The following is a 16354-nucleotide window of genomic DNA, read 5'->3' as shown; positions in this document are numbered from 1 at the left end:
AAAACTATGGAGAGGGTCAGAACTGGACCTAGGGTTGAGATTTTTGATTGGAGAAAGGCTAATTTTGATGAGATGCAAGATGATTTAAAAGGAGTGAACTGGGACATTTTGTTTTATGGGAAAGATGTAGAAGAGAAATGGAGGACATTTAAAGGGGAAATTTTAAGAGTACAGAATCTTTGTTCCTGTTCGGTTGAAAGGAAACAGTAAAAATTGGAAAGAGCCCTGGTTTTCAAGGAAATTGGACATCTTGTTCGGAAAAAGAGGGAGATCTACAATAATTATAGGCAGCATGAAGTAAATGAGGTGCTTGAGGAGTATAAGGAATGTAAAAAGAATCTTAAGAAAGAAATTAGAAAAGCTAAAAGAAGATATGAGGTTGCTTTGGCAAGTAAGGTGAAAGTCAATCCAAAGGGTTTCTACAGCTATATTAATAGCAAAAGGATAAGGAGGGATAAAATTGGTCCATTGGAGAGACAGAGTGGACAGCTATCTGCAGAGCCAAAAGAGATGGGGGAGATATTGAACACTTTTTTTCTTCGGTATTCACCAAGGAGAAGGATATTGAATTATGTGAGGTAAGGGAAACTAGTAGAGTAACTATGGATACTATGAGGTTCAAAGTAAAAGAAGTACTGACACTTTTGAAAAATATAAAAGTGGATAAGTCTCCAGGTCCTGACAGGATATTCCCTAGGACATTGAGGGAAGTTAGTGTAGAAATAGCCGGGGCTATGACAGAAATATTTCAAATGTCATTAGAAACGGGAATAGTCCCCGAGGATTGGCGTACTGCGCATGTTGTTCCATTGTTTAAAAAGGGTTCTAAGAGTAAACCTAGCAATTATAGACCTGTTAGTTTGACTTCAGTGGTGGGCAAATTAATGGAAAAGATACTTAGAGACAATATATATAAGCATCTAGATAAACAGGGTCTGATTAGGAACAGTCAACATGGATTTGTGCCTGGAAGGTCATGTTTGACTAATCTTCTTGAATTGTTTTGAAGAGGTTACTAGGGAAATTGACGAGGGTAAAGCAGTGGATGTTGTCTATATGGACTTTAGTAAGGCCTTTGACAAGGTTCCTCATGGAAGGTTGGTTAAGAAGGTTCAAATGTTGGGTATAAATGCAGGAATAGCAAGATGGATTCAACAGTGGCTGAATGGGAGAAGCCAGAGGGTAATGGTGGATGGCTGTTTATCGGGTTGGAGGCAGGTGACTAGTGGGGTGCCTCAGGGATCTGTGTTGGGTCCTTTGTTGTTTGTCATGTACATCAATGATCTGGATGAATGTGTGGTAAATTGGATTAGTAAGTATGCAGATGATACCAAGATAATGAAGAGGATTTCCAAAGTCTACAGAGTGATTTAGGCCATTTGAAAAAATTGGCTGAAAGATGGCAGATGGAGTTTAATGCTGATAAATGTGAGGTTCTACACCTTGGCAGGACAAATCAAAATAGGACGTACATGTTAAATGGTAGGGAATTGAAGAATACAGTTGAACAGAGGGATCTGGGTATAACCGTGCATAGTTCCTTGAAGGTGGAATCTCATATAGATAGGGTGGTAAAGAAAGCTTTTGGTATGCTAGCCTTTATAAATCAGAGCATTGAGTATAGAAGCTGGGATGTAATGTTAAAATTGTACAAGGCATTGGTGAGACCACATCTGGAGTATGGTGTACAATTTTGGTCGCCAAATTATAGGAAGGATGTCAACAAAATAGAGAGAGTACAGAGGAGATTTACTAGAATGTTGCCTGGGTTTCAACAACTAAGTTACAGAGATAGGTTGAATAAGTTAGGTCTTTATTCTCTGGAGCGCAGAAGGTTAAGGGGGGACCTGATAGAGGTCTTTAAAATGATGAGAGGGATAGACAGAGTTGATGTGGACAAGCTTTTCCCTTTGAGAATAGGGAAGATTCAAACAAGAGGACATGACTTCAGAATTAAGGGACAGAAGTTTAGGGGTAATATGAGGGGGAACTTCTTTACGCAGAGAGTGGTGGCGGGGTGGAATGAGCTCCCAGTGGAAGTGGTGGAGGCAGGTTCATTGGTATCATTTAAAAATAAATTGGATAGGCATATGGATGAGAAGGGAACGGAGGGTTATGGTACGAGTGCAGACAGGTGGGACTAAGGGGAAAAAAAAATTGTTCGGCATGGACTTGTAGGGCCGAGATGGCCTGTTTCCGTGCTGTAATTGTTATATGGTTATATATGGTTATATGATGAAGGATTCGGCTACAGTACCATCAACACAGCTAGAATTGCCCTGCATGTCTTTTCAAAACAGCTACAGGCCAACAGGCCATGGGGTCACACTGGCTGGTGGTAAATCTATGAAGGGTATTTCAACTCTAAACCCCTGGACCAGGTACACCCATATATGGGAGGTCAGTATGGTCGTGACATACCTCAGGGGATGCCCACCAGCCAGATCCCTCAACCTGAGCCATATATGCTCTAAACACATATGTTGAGGGCACTTGGAGCGGCACAGATGGTCCAATCACTACTCCTATTGCAACTGGACACCATGCTCACAGCTCCAGACCAGATCTCTATCATTGTCCAGGGAATGGTCAAACCAGACCAGGAACACCTGATCCAGTCGTAGAATCCGGGCTTACCCGCCAGAAAACATGGTAATGTGCCATGACCCTATTACTCTACATAGACACAACCTAAATATTCGAGGGAGATGAAAAGCCTTGTGGGTTAGTCACAAAAAACCTTGTGGTCGGGTAACGAGCCATTTCGGGATGGCTCAAGCAGGTACTAAAGCTGCTGGGATAAAACTAACATGTACAAAGTTTCATTCCACAGGACAAGCTTCCACGTCAACGGCAAAAAGAATGGACGTGCCTATAAACCACATCCTGGCTACAGCAGAATGGTGGGGTAAAACGTTCAGAAAAATTATTATACGCTGTTGACAAAACCTGTTTTTATTTGCAGGAAAGATTCCAGTCTGCAAATATTTAAATTAGCCCAGGGGATCATTTTAAATTTCTTCATTGTTATTGTAAAAATACCATTGTGTTTTTCTACAAACAGATTCATTGGTTGATTACGATAACACACTTCCTCCGTCAAAGAGTTCAGCAGTGGTGTAGTAATAGCTGTTACACGGTTTGAAATCACAGAGCTTTGAAATCTTCACGTAGTCACTCACGTGACTCCGAAGTAAAATAGTAAGATTAAACGAGAACTTACCAGTTTGAAGTTTGATCTGCATTTTATGAGGAGTTACGATGAGGGATTACGTGCCCTCCGCTCCCACCCTCATTAATATGGGTCAAACTAGCAAACTGATGTCTCCTTGTCTTTACTTCAAATAACTGTGTCTCTCTGTGATTCCACACCGCTGCTTTGAAGTATGCCGCGCATGCGTGCTGAGGCGGGCTCTTCACGTAATCCCTCATCGTAACTCCTCATAAAATACAGATCAAACTTCAAACTGGTAAGTTCTCGTTTAATCTTACTATTTTTTCAATCACAATCCCAGGATCAGACGAAATCTTCCACCCAGTCTCTTACAAAACATAAATCAGGGATCCAGCGAATGGAGCAGCAACAGAAACAGAAGATTTCTGGGGTTCTGGTGAGGCTTTTAAGTTTCGATTTCCTGATCTTGTGTAGACTTGATCCCTGCGATGCGTGTAATAATAGGGCAGCGCAGTGACACAAGTAGTGCTGCTGTCTCCTAGTTCTGGTGAGCTGGTTCGATCCTGACCTCGGGTGCTGCCCGTGTGGTTCATGCCTTCTCCCTGTGACCGCGTCGGATTCCTTCCACGTCCCCAAAAAAACGCTGGTTCAATGGTCAATTGGTGACTGTTATAATCCCTGGGAAAGTGGGTGGTGGATGGATAAATGGGAATGAATGGGCAGGTGAAAAGGAATAGGCAGCAGGGAATTGTATTGAGGGTAGAGGATTGATGGGTTATAACATTACCCTCACGACATTTCAGAAGCATTTAGACCAGGGGTATAGAACCTGCGGCCATTAAGTGCGGCCTTTTGAATGAATCCAAATTTTGTAGAAGAAATCCATTTATTTGTATTAATAAGTTGTTGTTTGTTTTTTATTCATTTTAATTTAATCTTAAAACAAACGTATTTAAAATACCAAAGAGTAAAAGAAGATTCAACTAAATAATCGTCCCCGACTGACGGCCACAATTAAAACATTAGTTATTCATGAGAGCTATTTTAACAGCTGTTATGCTCTAATGCGCTAGAATGTACGTTAACCTCCCTGCCTAACTGGCGCCACCACCGCCTGAGGCTGGTTAGAGGGAAAATGTCTGGGAGAGTTCGCTGGCCATCCAGTCTTCAGTATGATCAATTTTTGATATCGGTACACGTGCCTTCACGTTTGAAGTTGAATTTGAGAATAGTTAAACAACGCTATTGTTCGACTGTATTTTTTTTAAAATTCTGTCTGATTAACAGCCCATCATATTAAAAAAAAAACCCAAGAGAACGCTGAGGGAACAAAAAACAAGTTTTTAATGAGGATTGTGAACTGAAATTTCATCAAAGCAAGAATTTCATTGTCCTTTCAGGGACACATCACAATAAGTGTTTAAGAAGGAACTGCAGATGCTGGAAAATCGAAGGTACACAAAAATGCTGGAGAAACTCAGCGGGTGCAGCAGCATCTATGGAACGAAGCTGCACCCGCTGAGTTTCTCCAGCATTTATGTGTACTTACACATGACAATAAACTCACTTGACTTGACTTGACTTCTTCCTGCTCAAGTTAAGATGATTTGCTTGCTTTGTGATACTGTAATATCAACATTGAAGAAATCCAATGCTCATCAGCATTATGCCACTCCTAAGGACCACAAATATTTCAGCTTAGGGAGTGAGGTGCGAAAGGTTGCATTGCAGAAATTAAAAGATGAAAAGCAAAGGCAGTTATTTCAAGCAGCAGCAAGACCCGGAAGTAATGCTACTGAAGCGACTTGTATACTGGGGAGGGGGAGGGGGGAGCCATTTAGCGATGTAGAAACCGTTAAATAATGCATTGTCAAAGTGAAGGATGCTTAGACCCCGATAAGGTTTCACAGTGCAAACAACTGCCTCTTTCAAGGAGAACTATCATTGATCAGCAGCATGAATTAGGCCTCAACGTCACAGAACAATTTCACGCAATACTCCAAAAGGAAAATATATATTAATCAATCGCTTTGGATGAATCAACTGATATTACTGACTCGGCGCAGGTTTTATACTTCATTCGGTCCACAACAGAAGATTGTCTTTGCTACAAAGAGTTAGTCGCTTTGGGGACTTTTACAGGTAGAACACGAGGAATAGATTTCTTCAACAACTTTCAAGATAAATGTCGTGAATTTGTACTGGATTTGGTTAATCTAGTGAGTGTATGTACAGACCTTCCATGACAGGAAAACGTGAAAGTTTATTACACAAATAAAAAAGATATTATCAGGTCCAGATGCTCTAATTTCATTCCATTGTACCTTGCATCAGCATAATCTCTGTGCTAAATCTACTATTTTAAGTGACACTTTGCAACAAGTTATAAGTATTGTTAACTATATTCGTGCAAATGCAACACGGCATCGTCAGTTTCGTAATATGCTAAAGTTGGAAATTAGTATGTTAGCTTTCATTGCAAAAGGATTTGAGTATAGGAGCAGGGACGTTCTACTGCAGTTGTACAGGGTATTGGTGAGACCACACCTGGAGTATTGCGTACAGTTTTGGTCTCCAAATCTGAGGAAGGACATTATTGCCATAGAGGGAGTGCGGAGACGGTTCACCAGACTGATTCCTGGGATGTCAGGACTGTCTTATGAAGAAATACTGGATAGACTTGGTTTATACTCTCTAGAATTTAGAAGATTGAGAGGGGATCTTATAGAAACTTACAAATTTCTTAAGGGTTGGACAGGCTAGATGCAGGAAGATTGTTCCCGATGTTAGGGAAGTCCAGGACAAGAGGGTCACAGCTTAAGGATAAGGGGGGAAATCCTTTAAAACCGAGATGAGAAGAACTTTTTTCACACAGAGAGTGGTGAATCTCTGGAACTCTCTGCCACAGAGGGTAGTTGAGGCCAGTTCATTGGCTATATTTAAGAGGGAGTTAGATGTGGCCCTTGTGGCTAAGGGGATCAGGGTATGGAGAGAAGGCAGGTACGGGATACTGAGTTGGATGATCAGCCATGATCATATTGAATGACGGTGCAGGCACGAAGGGCCGAATGGCCTACTCCTGCAACTAATTTCTATGCTTCCATGTTTCTATGAGGCATTCACTGTGGACTTACCGTATCATTGTAAAGTGCGTTCACTATTGCAGGGACAGGTGTTAGCAACATTTTTATCTTTGCGAGAACAGGTAGTTAAATTCCATGAAGAACAGAATCAGCAATGTGAATTATTGAAAGAAGATTTCTATAGAAATACCGCATTTCCCTGTGATATCATGTCAAAGCAAAATGATTTTAATGTTTCTTTGCAAGGTAAAACTATGTCTATATATGATATGTGGCAAAAAAAATCCAAGCATTTTGAAAAAAGCTATATATTTTCAAAACTCTTCTTCAAAATGAAATTTCGGATAAACATTTCCCCCAGTAAGTGAAGGTTATTGATGAGCAGGAGGTTTCCTGCAATTTATTTGAAGAATACGCAGCTGTTATAAACGTATTAATTAAAGAATACAATGAAAGGTTCACTGACTTTGAGAATCATGACATCACACTCAAATTAGCATTTCAACCTTACTGTTGATGTCTCCGTTATGATACCGTTGTGGCTATAGGGATCAGGGGGTATGGAGAGAACGCATGTATAGGATACTGAGTTGGATGATCAGCCATGATCATATTGAATGGCGGTGCAGGCACGAAGGGCCGAATGGCCTCTACTCCTGCACCTATTTTCTATGTCTCTATGTCTCCAAGGCTCCTAAAGAACTATATATGGTATTGATTGAGCTCTCAGAAGATGACATTTTAAAGTAATTTTTTAACGCTAAGAAATATCCGAGTGAAACATGGAAAAATGCAATAGAATACCCCAACATGCACGAACAATGCTTTCTTGCTTTTCAACCACTTATTTCTGCGAAACTTCATTCTCCTACCTAATACAAACCAAGCCACCCTTAAGGTCACAATGAAGGATCTAGAAGATCAGCTGAAACTGCGTACCTCCATGTTGCAACCAAATAGGCAATGCTTTCCCAAAAAACGCAGTTATAACAAAGTCATTAACAGTTTAGTTAACTTTAGAATTCACAAAATATTTTCATTTTGTTGAAGTTAGTACATAGTAGTTAGATTTCTACAAAACAATGTACTTTTTGAAATATATCTAATTGAAGTTTCTTGGATACGGCCTAATTAGATTACAGCTAACTTAATGTGGCATTCCAACATGAAAAAGTTCCCCAACCCTGATTTAGACAAACTGTCTAAATGTTTTGAAAGTCTGAAGAAGGCTCTCGACCTGAAATGTCGCCTATTCCTTCTCTCAATAGATGCTGCCTCATTTTTGTCTACCTTAGACAAACTATTGAATTGCCAAAGCAAATAAAAATTGCACAAGCCAAATGTCACCGTTAAAGTCTTGAGGAAACACAATAAATATTGTTCTTCACCTCTAATTTCACAGGAACAATCACACAACCTTCAGTCCAAGATCACATCCCAGTTTGCTGAACTGCACCAGATTCTCACTGAGAAAGAGCAGCGCACACTGGCAGATATCCGGGAGGAAGAGAGGAAGATTCTAAATACAATGGAGACAAATCTTGGAAAGATTCAAGAGAATTTAGAATCCATTCAGGAGGAACTCTTAAAGTTGCAGCAACAGATGGATCAAAAAGACAGTGTGGTGTTTCTGAAGGTGAGGGGTTACACTACAGTTTGGTGAAGTGAAAGTGCAGTCACAAAATGGTGGGTGACATTTCAGAAATAAATGCTGCATTTACCAGTAATTCAGAACTGAGTAAATGTTCCCTCTGTTCCAGCTGTTGTTGTTGTTGTTCCCAAACTAATTGGCCTCCCGCTGAATCTATGGGATCTCTGGACTGTCTGGCCGGAATGTAGAGAGGTGTTTATATTATGTGGAGTTTAGAACAATGACAGGTGATCCTATATCTGATCCCAAGGACCACGAATGGACAGAGGGCAGTAAATCTCTGGGATTCTCCAACCAAGAGACTCTGAGAGGTTTTACATGTTAGACATATTTTAAACCAGAGGAGAATACATTTAAAAAAATCGGGGAATTGTAATCGATGGAAATGAGGCAAAGAGGAGGAGTTGAGTCCTGGGCTAGATCAGCCATAACCACATTGTGGGGATTAACATTGAAATCTAGAACATGGCGCACACATCAGATTGATCATCTATATCCGGTTCCCATCAGCAGTGGGTGGTCACCTTGGGGGAATTTGCTCTGTTTGTTTTGTCCACCTTGTTTCACCATAGAATGACATCCCATTCTACATCATAGACAGGCCATTTGGCCCATCCTATCCAGTCATGTTTTCTGCTCCACTCATCATCCCTCCTATCTACTCTCCACACCCGGTAACAATATCCTGAATTCCAGGAGCCCTAATATGTTTATCCCGCTTGCATTTAAATGTATCTCTGCTGTTGGCTTCAGTCCCTCCGGTGCAGTGAGGTCCATGTTCTCATGACAATATTCCTTTTGATATTTATTGAAGACCACGTTACATTTCAGCTTCGATTATTATTCTCCCCTTCGATTTGAGATATTATTTCATCCCCACCCATTTAAATCTGCCGATAATATTAAATTCACTCTCATCATTCCTGACATCTTCTCCAGATGAAATCCCACGACCTGCCCAGTCTTTTCATTAAGTTCCATCCTCTCAGTTATGCCGAGGGTTGTAGAAAGTATCAGAGGGTTGTAAACATTTGGTGAAATTCCCGCTGTCGGGATGAGGACCGTCCATCTCAGTCAATTGAGATTTGTGTTTTATTTCTTTCAGGGGGAAGCTGGTCGCAAGCGAAGGTAGGACATTGTCTTGATGGAAACATTGTAAGTTTTTGTGGAACAACTCAAAACATTTCTAATGCTCAGTTTATAACCAGCTGTTTAATATTTGCAGGGTTCGTGATGAAGCCAAACCACTGTCGGTGGTAGATGAAGCCTTGCCGATTGAAAAGTTTCATTGCCCTGTTTCGTTCAACACGGCATTCAAAGAAACATCTGATGACCTCAAGTCCTACCCTGCACTACAGTTTGGTGAAGTGAAAGTGCGCAGTCAGAAAACGGTGGGTGACATTTCAGAAATAAATGATGCATTTACCAGTAATTCGGAACTGAGTAAATGTTCCCTCTGTTCCAGCTGTTGTTGTTCAGAAACTAATTGGCCTCCCGCTGAATCTATGGGATCTCAGAATTGTCTGGCTGGAATGTAGAGAGGTGTTTGTATTCTGTGGAGTTTAGAACAACGACGGGTCCTTGGTTCTTGGTTTCTTGGTCCTCCAAAATATTCCAAATTGGAATTTAAACTGGAGGTGGTGAAGGGAGGGATTAAACCAGAAAGGGTTATTGGGAAGAAAGAGCTACTTTAAATGTAGTTGCATCTGGTTGGGTAACTATAGTAGGGTGGAGCTTATTCCATGCTTTAATTGTGCGGGTTGATCCTATATCTGATCCCAAGGACCACGAATGGACAGAGGGCAGTGACTATCTGGGATTCTCCAAACAAGAGACTGAGGTTTAACATGTTAGACGTATTTAAACCAGAGGAAGATACATTTTTGAACATTCGGGGAATTGAAATCGAGATGAATGGTGCAAAGAGGAGGAGTTCAGTCCTGGGCTAGATCAGCCATGTTCACATAGTGGGGATTAACATTGAAATCTAGAACATGGCGCACACATCAGATTGATCATCTATATCCGGTTCCCATCAGCAGTGGGTGGTCACCTTGGGGGAATTTGCTCTGTTTTGTCCATCTTGTTTCACCATAGAATGACATCCCATTCTCTACATCATTGACAGGCCATTCGGCCCCTCCTATCCAGTCAAGTTTTCTGCTCCACTCATCATTCCTCCTATCTACTCGCCACACCCGGTAACTATACCCCAAATTCCAGGAGCCCTAATGTGTTTACCCCACTGTTAATCCTGGCTAAATTGGACCAGAGAGGACTTCAAAATGGGGTTAAATTTCAGGGTTTGCTGGGAGATTTGGTCAAATTGGAATTGCTCTCTGGGACAAGCTGCGAGAGATGCCAGGAAGTCTGGAACTTTGATAGAATTTGCAAGCAAAGAATGGGATGATTCAGAGACAAACCCCGTGTGGTTCGGCCCCTCCAGTTCGCGGGGCAGATAAAAGTCCCTGGTCACGAGGCTCAGGGCCCATCTTCTGGAAGAGCGCTCAGGACCAGGTCCCCTTCTGGAGTGCCTCTGTCTGTGCGAGGCCTAGAGGGCTTGAACAGATAGACGCGGGGATCGAACCCACGGTGGGATCGGACCCGGTTCAGGTACAGTGTGGGACCTGGGACTCGCTTTTGGTAGAATACAATTAATTGATTCAAGTGCTTGATTCAGTGCTTTTACTGAAACCAGACTGGGGGGAAGCTTAGAACCGAGCAATTATCACCGCTTGCATTTAAATTTATCTCTGCTGTTGGTTTCAGTCCCTCCAATGCAAGTGAGGTCGATGTTCTCATGACTGTATTCCTTTCGGTATTTATTGAAGACCAATTACATTTCAGCTTTGATTATTAGTCTCCTTTTAGATTTGAGATATTATTTCATCCCCACGCATTTAAATCCACCGATAATAACCATATAACCATATAACAATTACAGCACGGAAACAGGCCATCTCGGCCCTACAAGTCCATGCCGAACAAATTGTTTTCCCCTTAGTCCCATCTGCCTGCACTCGTACCATAACCCTCCATTCCCTTCTCATCCATATGCCTATCCAATTTATTTTTAAATGATACCAATGAACCTGCCTCCACCACTTCCACTGGGAGCTCATTCCACACCGCCACCACCACAAATAATATTAAATTCCCTCCCATCATTCCTGAAAACCTCTACAGATGAAATCCCACGATCTGCCCAGTCTTTTCATTAAGTTCCATCCTCTCAGTTATGGCGTCATTCTCATGAACGTTCCTTGTGCTTTTCCCCATCGTTCTACATCTCTGCTGCAATATCCGCTTTCTGTCTGCATGACAGTGGTGATAAGAGTTGGGAAATGGGAATTATCAGAGGGTTGTAGAAATTTGGTGAAATTCCCGCTGTCGGGATGAGGACGGTCCATCTCAATCAATTGAGATTTGTGTTTTATTTCTTTCAGGAGAAAGCTGGTCGCAAGCAAAGGTAGGACATTGTCTTGATGGAAACATTGTAAGTTTTGGTGGAATTGCTCAAATCTTTTCTAATGCTCAGTTTATAACCAACTGTTCAATATTTCCAGGGTTCGTAATAAAGCCAAACCACTGTCAATGGTGGATAAAGTCTTACCGATTGAAAAGTTTCATTGCCCTGTTTCGTTCAACACGACACTCAAAGAAATACCTGATGACTTCAAGCGAGGTAAAGCTTATACCTTTTCCATTATTCTTGTTTCTGGCATCTAAACCGTACACCTGACACCTTATCATTCCCCAGCCCCACACAGCCCGGTTTTACCTTCTCCCCAAAATCCATAAACACAACTGCCCTGGCAGACCCATTGTTTCTGCCTCCTCCTGTCCCACTGAAATGATTTCCACGTACCTCGACTCCATCCTATTCCCCCCGGTCCAATCTGTACCGAGCTATGTACAAGATACCTCACATGCCATACGTCACTTTAATGACTTCCACATTCAGAGCCCCCACCCCATCATCTTTACAATAGACGTTCAGTCACTCTACACCTCCATCTCCCACCATGAAGGACTTAAAGCCCTCTCCGTTTCTTCCTCGACCGCAGAACCATCCAATTTCCCTCTACTAACACGACTCCGCCCAGCGGAACTGGTTCTCACTCTTAATAACTTCTCCTTGGAATCCTCCAAGGCCCTATCCCCGAACTCTATCTCTATTACACTGATGACTATATCGGTGCTACCTCCTGCACCCATGCAGAACTCATGGACTTCATCAACTTCACCACCAATTTCCATCCTGCATTCAAATTTACTTGGACCATCACCGACAGCTCCCTCCGCTTTCTTGATCTCACAGTCTCCATCACTGGAAATAGACTATCGCTAGACGTCTATTACAAATGGGGGTTCTCCTCTCCCATCATAGATGAGGCCCACACTCTTGTCTCCTCGGTACCCTGCAGCTCTGCCCTTGCTCCCCCTCCCCCTAGTCACAACATAGACAGAGTCCCCCTTGTCCTTACCTTTCACCCGATCAGCCGCCGCATACAACACATAATCATCCAAAATCTCCGCCACCTCCAATGGGATCCCACCACTAGCCACATCTTCCCATCGCCATCCCTTTCTACCTTCCACAGAGACCGTTCCCTCCACAACTCCTTGAGTTAACTCATCCCTTCCCACCTAAACCACCCTCTCCCCAGGTACGTTCCCATGCAACCGCAGAAGATGCAACACCGGTCCCTATGACTCCTCCCTTGACTGTCCAGGAACCCCAACAGTCCTTTCAGGTTAGGCAGAGGTTCACTTGTACCTCCTCCAATCTCATCTACTGTATCCATTATTCAAGATGTGGACTCTTATACATTGATGAGACCAAACGCAGACTGGCCGATCGTTTCGCTGAACACCTTTGCTCAGTCTGCCTGAACCTACCTGATCTCTTGGTTGCTGAACACTTTAATTCTCCTTCCCATTCCCACACAGACCTTTCTGTCCTAGCTCTCCTCCATTGTCAGAGTGAGGTTAAACGCAAATTGGAGGAACAGCATCTCATATTTGGCTTGGGCAGCTTACAGCCCAGTGGTATGAAATGTTGATTTCTCTAGGTGGGCACTTCAGGTAGCCCCGGCATTCCCTCTCTCTCTCTCTCTCTCTATCCCTCCCCCACCCAAGTCGCACTAGTTTCTCATTTTCACCAAACAAACAACTAACAATGGCCTGTCTCCGATATCATCGTTATATTTTACATATCTTCCATTCATTGTTCATTATCTCTTTACATCATCGCCTATATCTCTTGTTTCCCTTATCCATAACCAGTCTGTAGAAGGGTCTCGAATTGAAACGTTACCTATTCCTTCTCTCCAGAGATGCTGACTGTCCCGCAGAGTTCCTCCAGCTCTTTGAGTCTATCTTCAGTTTAAACCAGCATCTGCAGTTCATTTCTATACATCTTTAAGCAATACGTAGATGCAAAGGAGTTCTATTGTGGACGGAAGGGAAATTGGAGAATTGATCTACCACTAAACTCATCAGCTGGGAAGCATCATAGAGTCAGAGGTTTAGATTATCCTGCCTTGGATAAAATACTGCTCCTATTCACCTGATCTGTGCACATTATATAAATCTTATACACGTCTATAAAAGCACCCGATGAAATGATTGTAAATCCTTTTGCACCCTCTCTAATTTGCTAACAACCTTATTGTATCAAATGGTATAATTAATATCCTGACCTATGAAAGCACGAGTGACAAACACTGCCTGTCCCTGTTGCATCTTCCATGGCACTGTGTACCTGCAGCCCGAGATCTCTCAGTTCTATAAAGTTCCCCGTTTACTGTGTATGTCCTGCCCTGGTTTGTCTCAGCAAAGTGCATCACCTCACCTTCACATGAATAAATCCCACCTGCCGTTCCTGAGCCCATTGGCCCAGTTCACATGGATCCCATTTACTCTCAGATAACCTTCTTCACTCTCCACGATGTCACCAATTTTAGTTCCATCTGCATGTACTGTGTACTCGAGAGTTCGGGTGTATAGGAGGAGATCTCAGTGAAACACAAAGTTCTTACAGGGCTCAGTGGGCTGGATGCGGGGAGGATGTTTCCCCTGTCTGTGGGGTGTGGAGAATGGGCACCCTCTCAGAATGTGGGCTGCAACATGTAGGACAGAGATAAGGAGACATTACTGCACGTGGAGACTGGGGAACATTTGGAATTTCCTACACGGGTGGCTGTGGGGACTCAATCATTCAGTGCTCTTGGAGCCGCGAGCTATGGTTGTATATTACAGAATCAGGCCCTTCGGCCCATCATGTCCATGGCCAACTATTTCCCAGATATACAGTAATCGATTCGCCCGCATTACATTGGTATTCTTCTGCATCTCACGTAGATAAGTGCCTCAAATGTAATGATTAGACCTCACCACCGCCTCCTCTCAGTGCAAAGATAACTTACAACTCAGATCCACTTTAAAATTCCTTGCTCTCAAGATAAACCTGTACTCTCTTGATCTGATATCCCTGCTGCAGCACCGATCTCTGCTGCACTCCACCAGTCACAGACCTCCAAGCAGAAAACTCATCCTTCTACCGCTACCTTCTACCTCCAACCACCAAGCCAATTGTGGATCCATTTCACCAGCTCGCCTTGGATCCCACCTGCCTTCACTTTCTGGACCAGCCTTACATGCGCAACATTGTCAAGTCCCTCAGTGAAGTTCATATATTGGTTCACAATGAGATCAGTGTGTTCTTAGTTGTACACACCCATCAAATCCACCCGTGAATCCCCTCTCTTTCAGCGACCCTACATCCACAAGTCTCCACCCATTCTGTCCAACACCCGGTCATTCAACCTCTGCTTCCTCCCATGGTCCAAGCCACCCCTCCCTCTCTCTCACCCTCCACCCAAAGAAACAGGGGCAGGTCCTCTGGCCCCTCATGTCTCCCCCTCCCATTCACTATGATCATGGTGACTCCACCCCACACCTCTACCTCCTCTTTAACAACCTCAAACTACCACTCACCTCAATATCCTCTTGCTCCGATCTGCCTCCATATGTGAATAGCCCGCTTCATTCCTCCATCCCCACCGCAATCTCGCAATCCTCCTCACTCTCCGCACTCGTCCTCCCCGTCCACCCTCCCCCACCTCACGAAATTCCCCTCTCCATCCCTGGATAAAAACTGTGGGAAAGATGTGTGTTGTCCACCCGATGTGGTTGGGGTGAAACCCCGGGCAAGGATCCAGTTGTCCGCCCGCCTGTGCCTGAGGCCGAGCGGCCTCTCCCCCGGTCCCGGGGCCGCGCTGCCCGAGTCTCCCCCCGACCCCCGGGGACTCTCTGATTCTCTGCTTCTCCCCCCAGTCTCCGTCACCCTGGATGTGGAAACAGCGAGTCCGTGGCTCGAGGTGTCTGAGGATCGGAAGAGGGTGAGATGGACCGGGACCCGGAGGAGTCTCCCTGACACCGGGAAGATGTTTACAGGCTGGGAGTGTGTGCTGGGATCGGAGGGATTCACATCGGGGAGACATTACTGGGAGGTGGAGGTGGCGGGGAGTCGGTGCTGGAGGCTGGGAGTCGCCGCAGAGTCTGTGGAGAGGAAGAGAGGGGTCGACATGACCCCGGAGACTGGAGTCTGGAGCATCGGGCGGTGGGGTGACGAGTTTGATGCATTCACCTCCCCTCCATCCCCTCTCCCCGCCCGTCCCATCCCCGGGAGGGTGGGAGTTTATCTCAGTTACGAGTCCGGGACAGTTTCATTTTACGACGCGGACACCAAGTCCCATCTCCACACCTTCACTGGGAATAAATTCACGGAGAAACTTTATCCTTTCTTCTGGACTTGGGGTGGAAACTGGCTGAGAATCTGCTCCGGTTCCGCTCCGGGTGTGTAAAATAAAATGTAAATGTGGGAAGAGTGAAATAAACAGCCACTGAAATCAGAGCTGTCTGTCTGTCTGTCGATCCGTTCATTTTAACGCGTTAACCGCGTCCGGCAACGGAACAGAAATTACTTTTGTGAAAATATAAAGATTGAAACATTCTCCCTTCCCGAATAAAGATGCGGAATTCAACAGCGGCGTAAAGGCGAGTTTAGGGATAGGTGGAGATAGAAGGGCGGAATAACATCGGAAGCGAGCAATTTTGCAAAGTGAAAAGTGAGTAACTCAGCTGGTTTACCCCAAGAATGATACCCAAAGCGTTGAGTTACTCCAGCACTTTGTATCCACAAGTACATCCACTTCCTCCCGAATGAGAAAGTTCGAACAGGCTGCCACCTGGCGTCACCTCGTCTGTTAATCAATTCTCCAACACATTGCACAACACCGCATCATGCAAACTATTTGTGCGTATCCTTCATTCATTGTTCTATATCTCTCTACATCACCGTCTATATCTCTCGTTTCCCTCTCCCCCCGACTCTCAGTCTGAAGAAGGATCTCCACTCGAAATGTCACCCACTCCTTC

The 16354-nt window shown here is 43.9% G+C and overlaps 1 protein-coding gene across 3 annotated transcripts; it reads left to right on the top strand.

Moving 5' to 3' along the window:
- The first annotated feature begins 3543 nt into the window (after positions 1-3543).
- On the top strand, positions 3544-15829 carry LOC129715932 (zinc-binding protein A33-like). 3 transcript variants are annotated; one of them, XM_055665825.1, is made up of 7 exons: positions 3544-3611; positions 7661-7894; positions 9015-9037; positions 9135-9300; positions 11356-11378; positions 11476-11594; positions 12863-12976. In XM_055665825.1, exons 1-7 carry the CDS (start codon positions 3573-3575, stop codon positions 12973-12975), a joined length of 717 nt encoding a protein of 238 aa, XP_055521800.1. In that variant the 5' UTR covers positions 3544-3572; the 3' UTR covers position 12976. The 3 variants fall into 3 exon arrangements, with proteins under 3 accessions (XP_055521800.1, XP_055521798.1, XP_055521799.1); XM_055665823.1 differs by lacking the exon at positions 12863-12976 and adding an exon at positions 15251-15829 and having other exon boundaries at positions 3558-3611; XM_055665824.1 differs by lacking the exons at positions 9015-9037; positions 9135-9300; positions 12863-12976 and adding an exon at positions 15251-15829 and having other exon boundaries at positions 3558-3611.
- Positions 15830-16354: the final 525 nt, after the last annotated feature.

Source organism: Leucoraja erinacea, unplaced genomic scaffold, assembly GCF_028641065.1.
Source record: "Leucoraja erinacea ecotype New England unplaced genomic scaffold, Leri_hhj_1 Leri_1525S, whole genome shotgun sequence".
Taxonomy (NCBI): domain Eukaryota; kingdom Metazoa; phylum Chordata; class Chondrichthyes; order Rajiformes; family Rajidae; genus Leucoraja; species Leucoraja erinaceus.
Note: the sequence above shows the minus strand (reverse complement) of the source record. Positions and strands in the feature narration are given on the sequence as shown.

Coding starts and splice junctions, on each gene's coding strand:
- LOC129715932 (XM_055665823.1), top strand. CDS start 3,573: ATGGAGCAGCAACAGAAACAGAAGATTTCTGGGGTTCTG. Junction 7,895..9,014: donor ACAGTGTGGTGTTTCTGAAG/GTGAGGGGTTAC, acceptor TATTTCTTTCAG/GGGGAAGCTGGTCGCAAGCG. Junction 9,038..9,134: donor GAAGCTGGTCGCAAGCGAAG/GTAGGACATTGT, acceptor TAATATTTGCAG/GGTTCGTGATGAAGCCAAAC.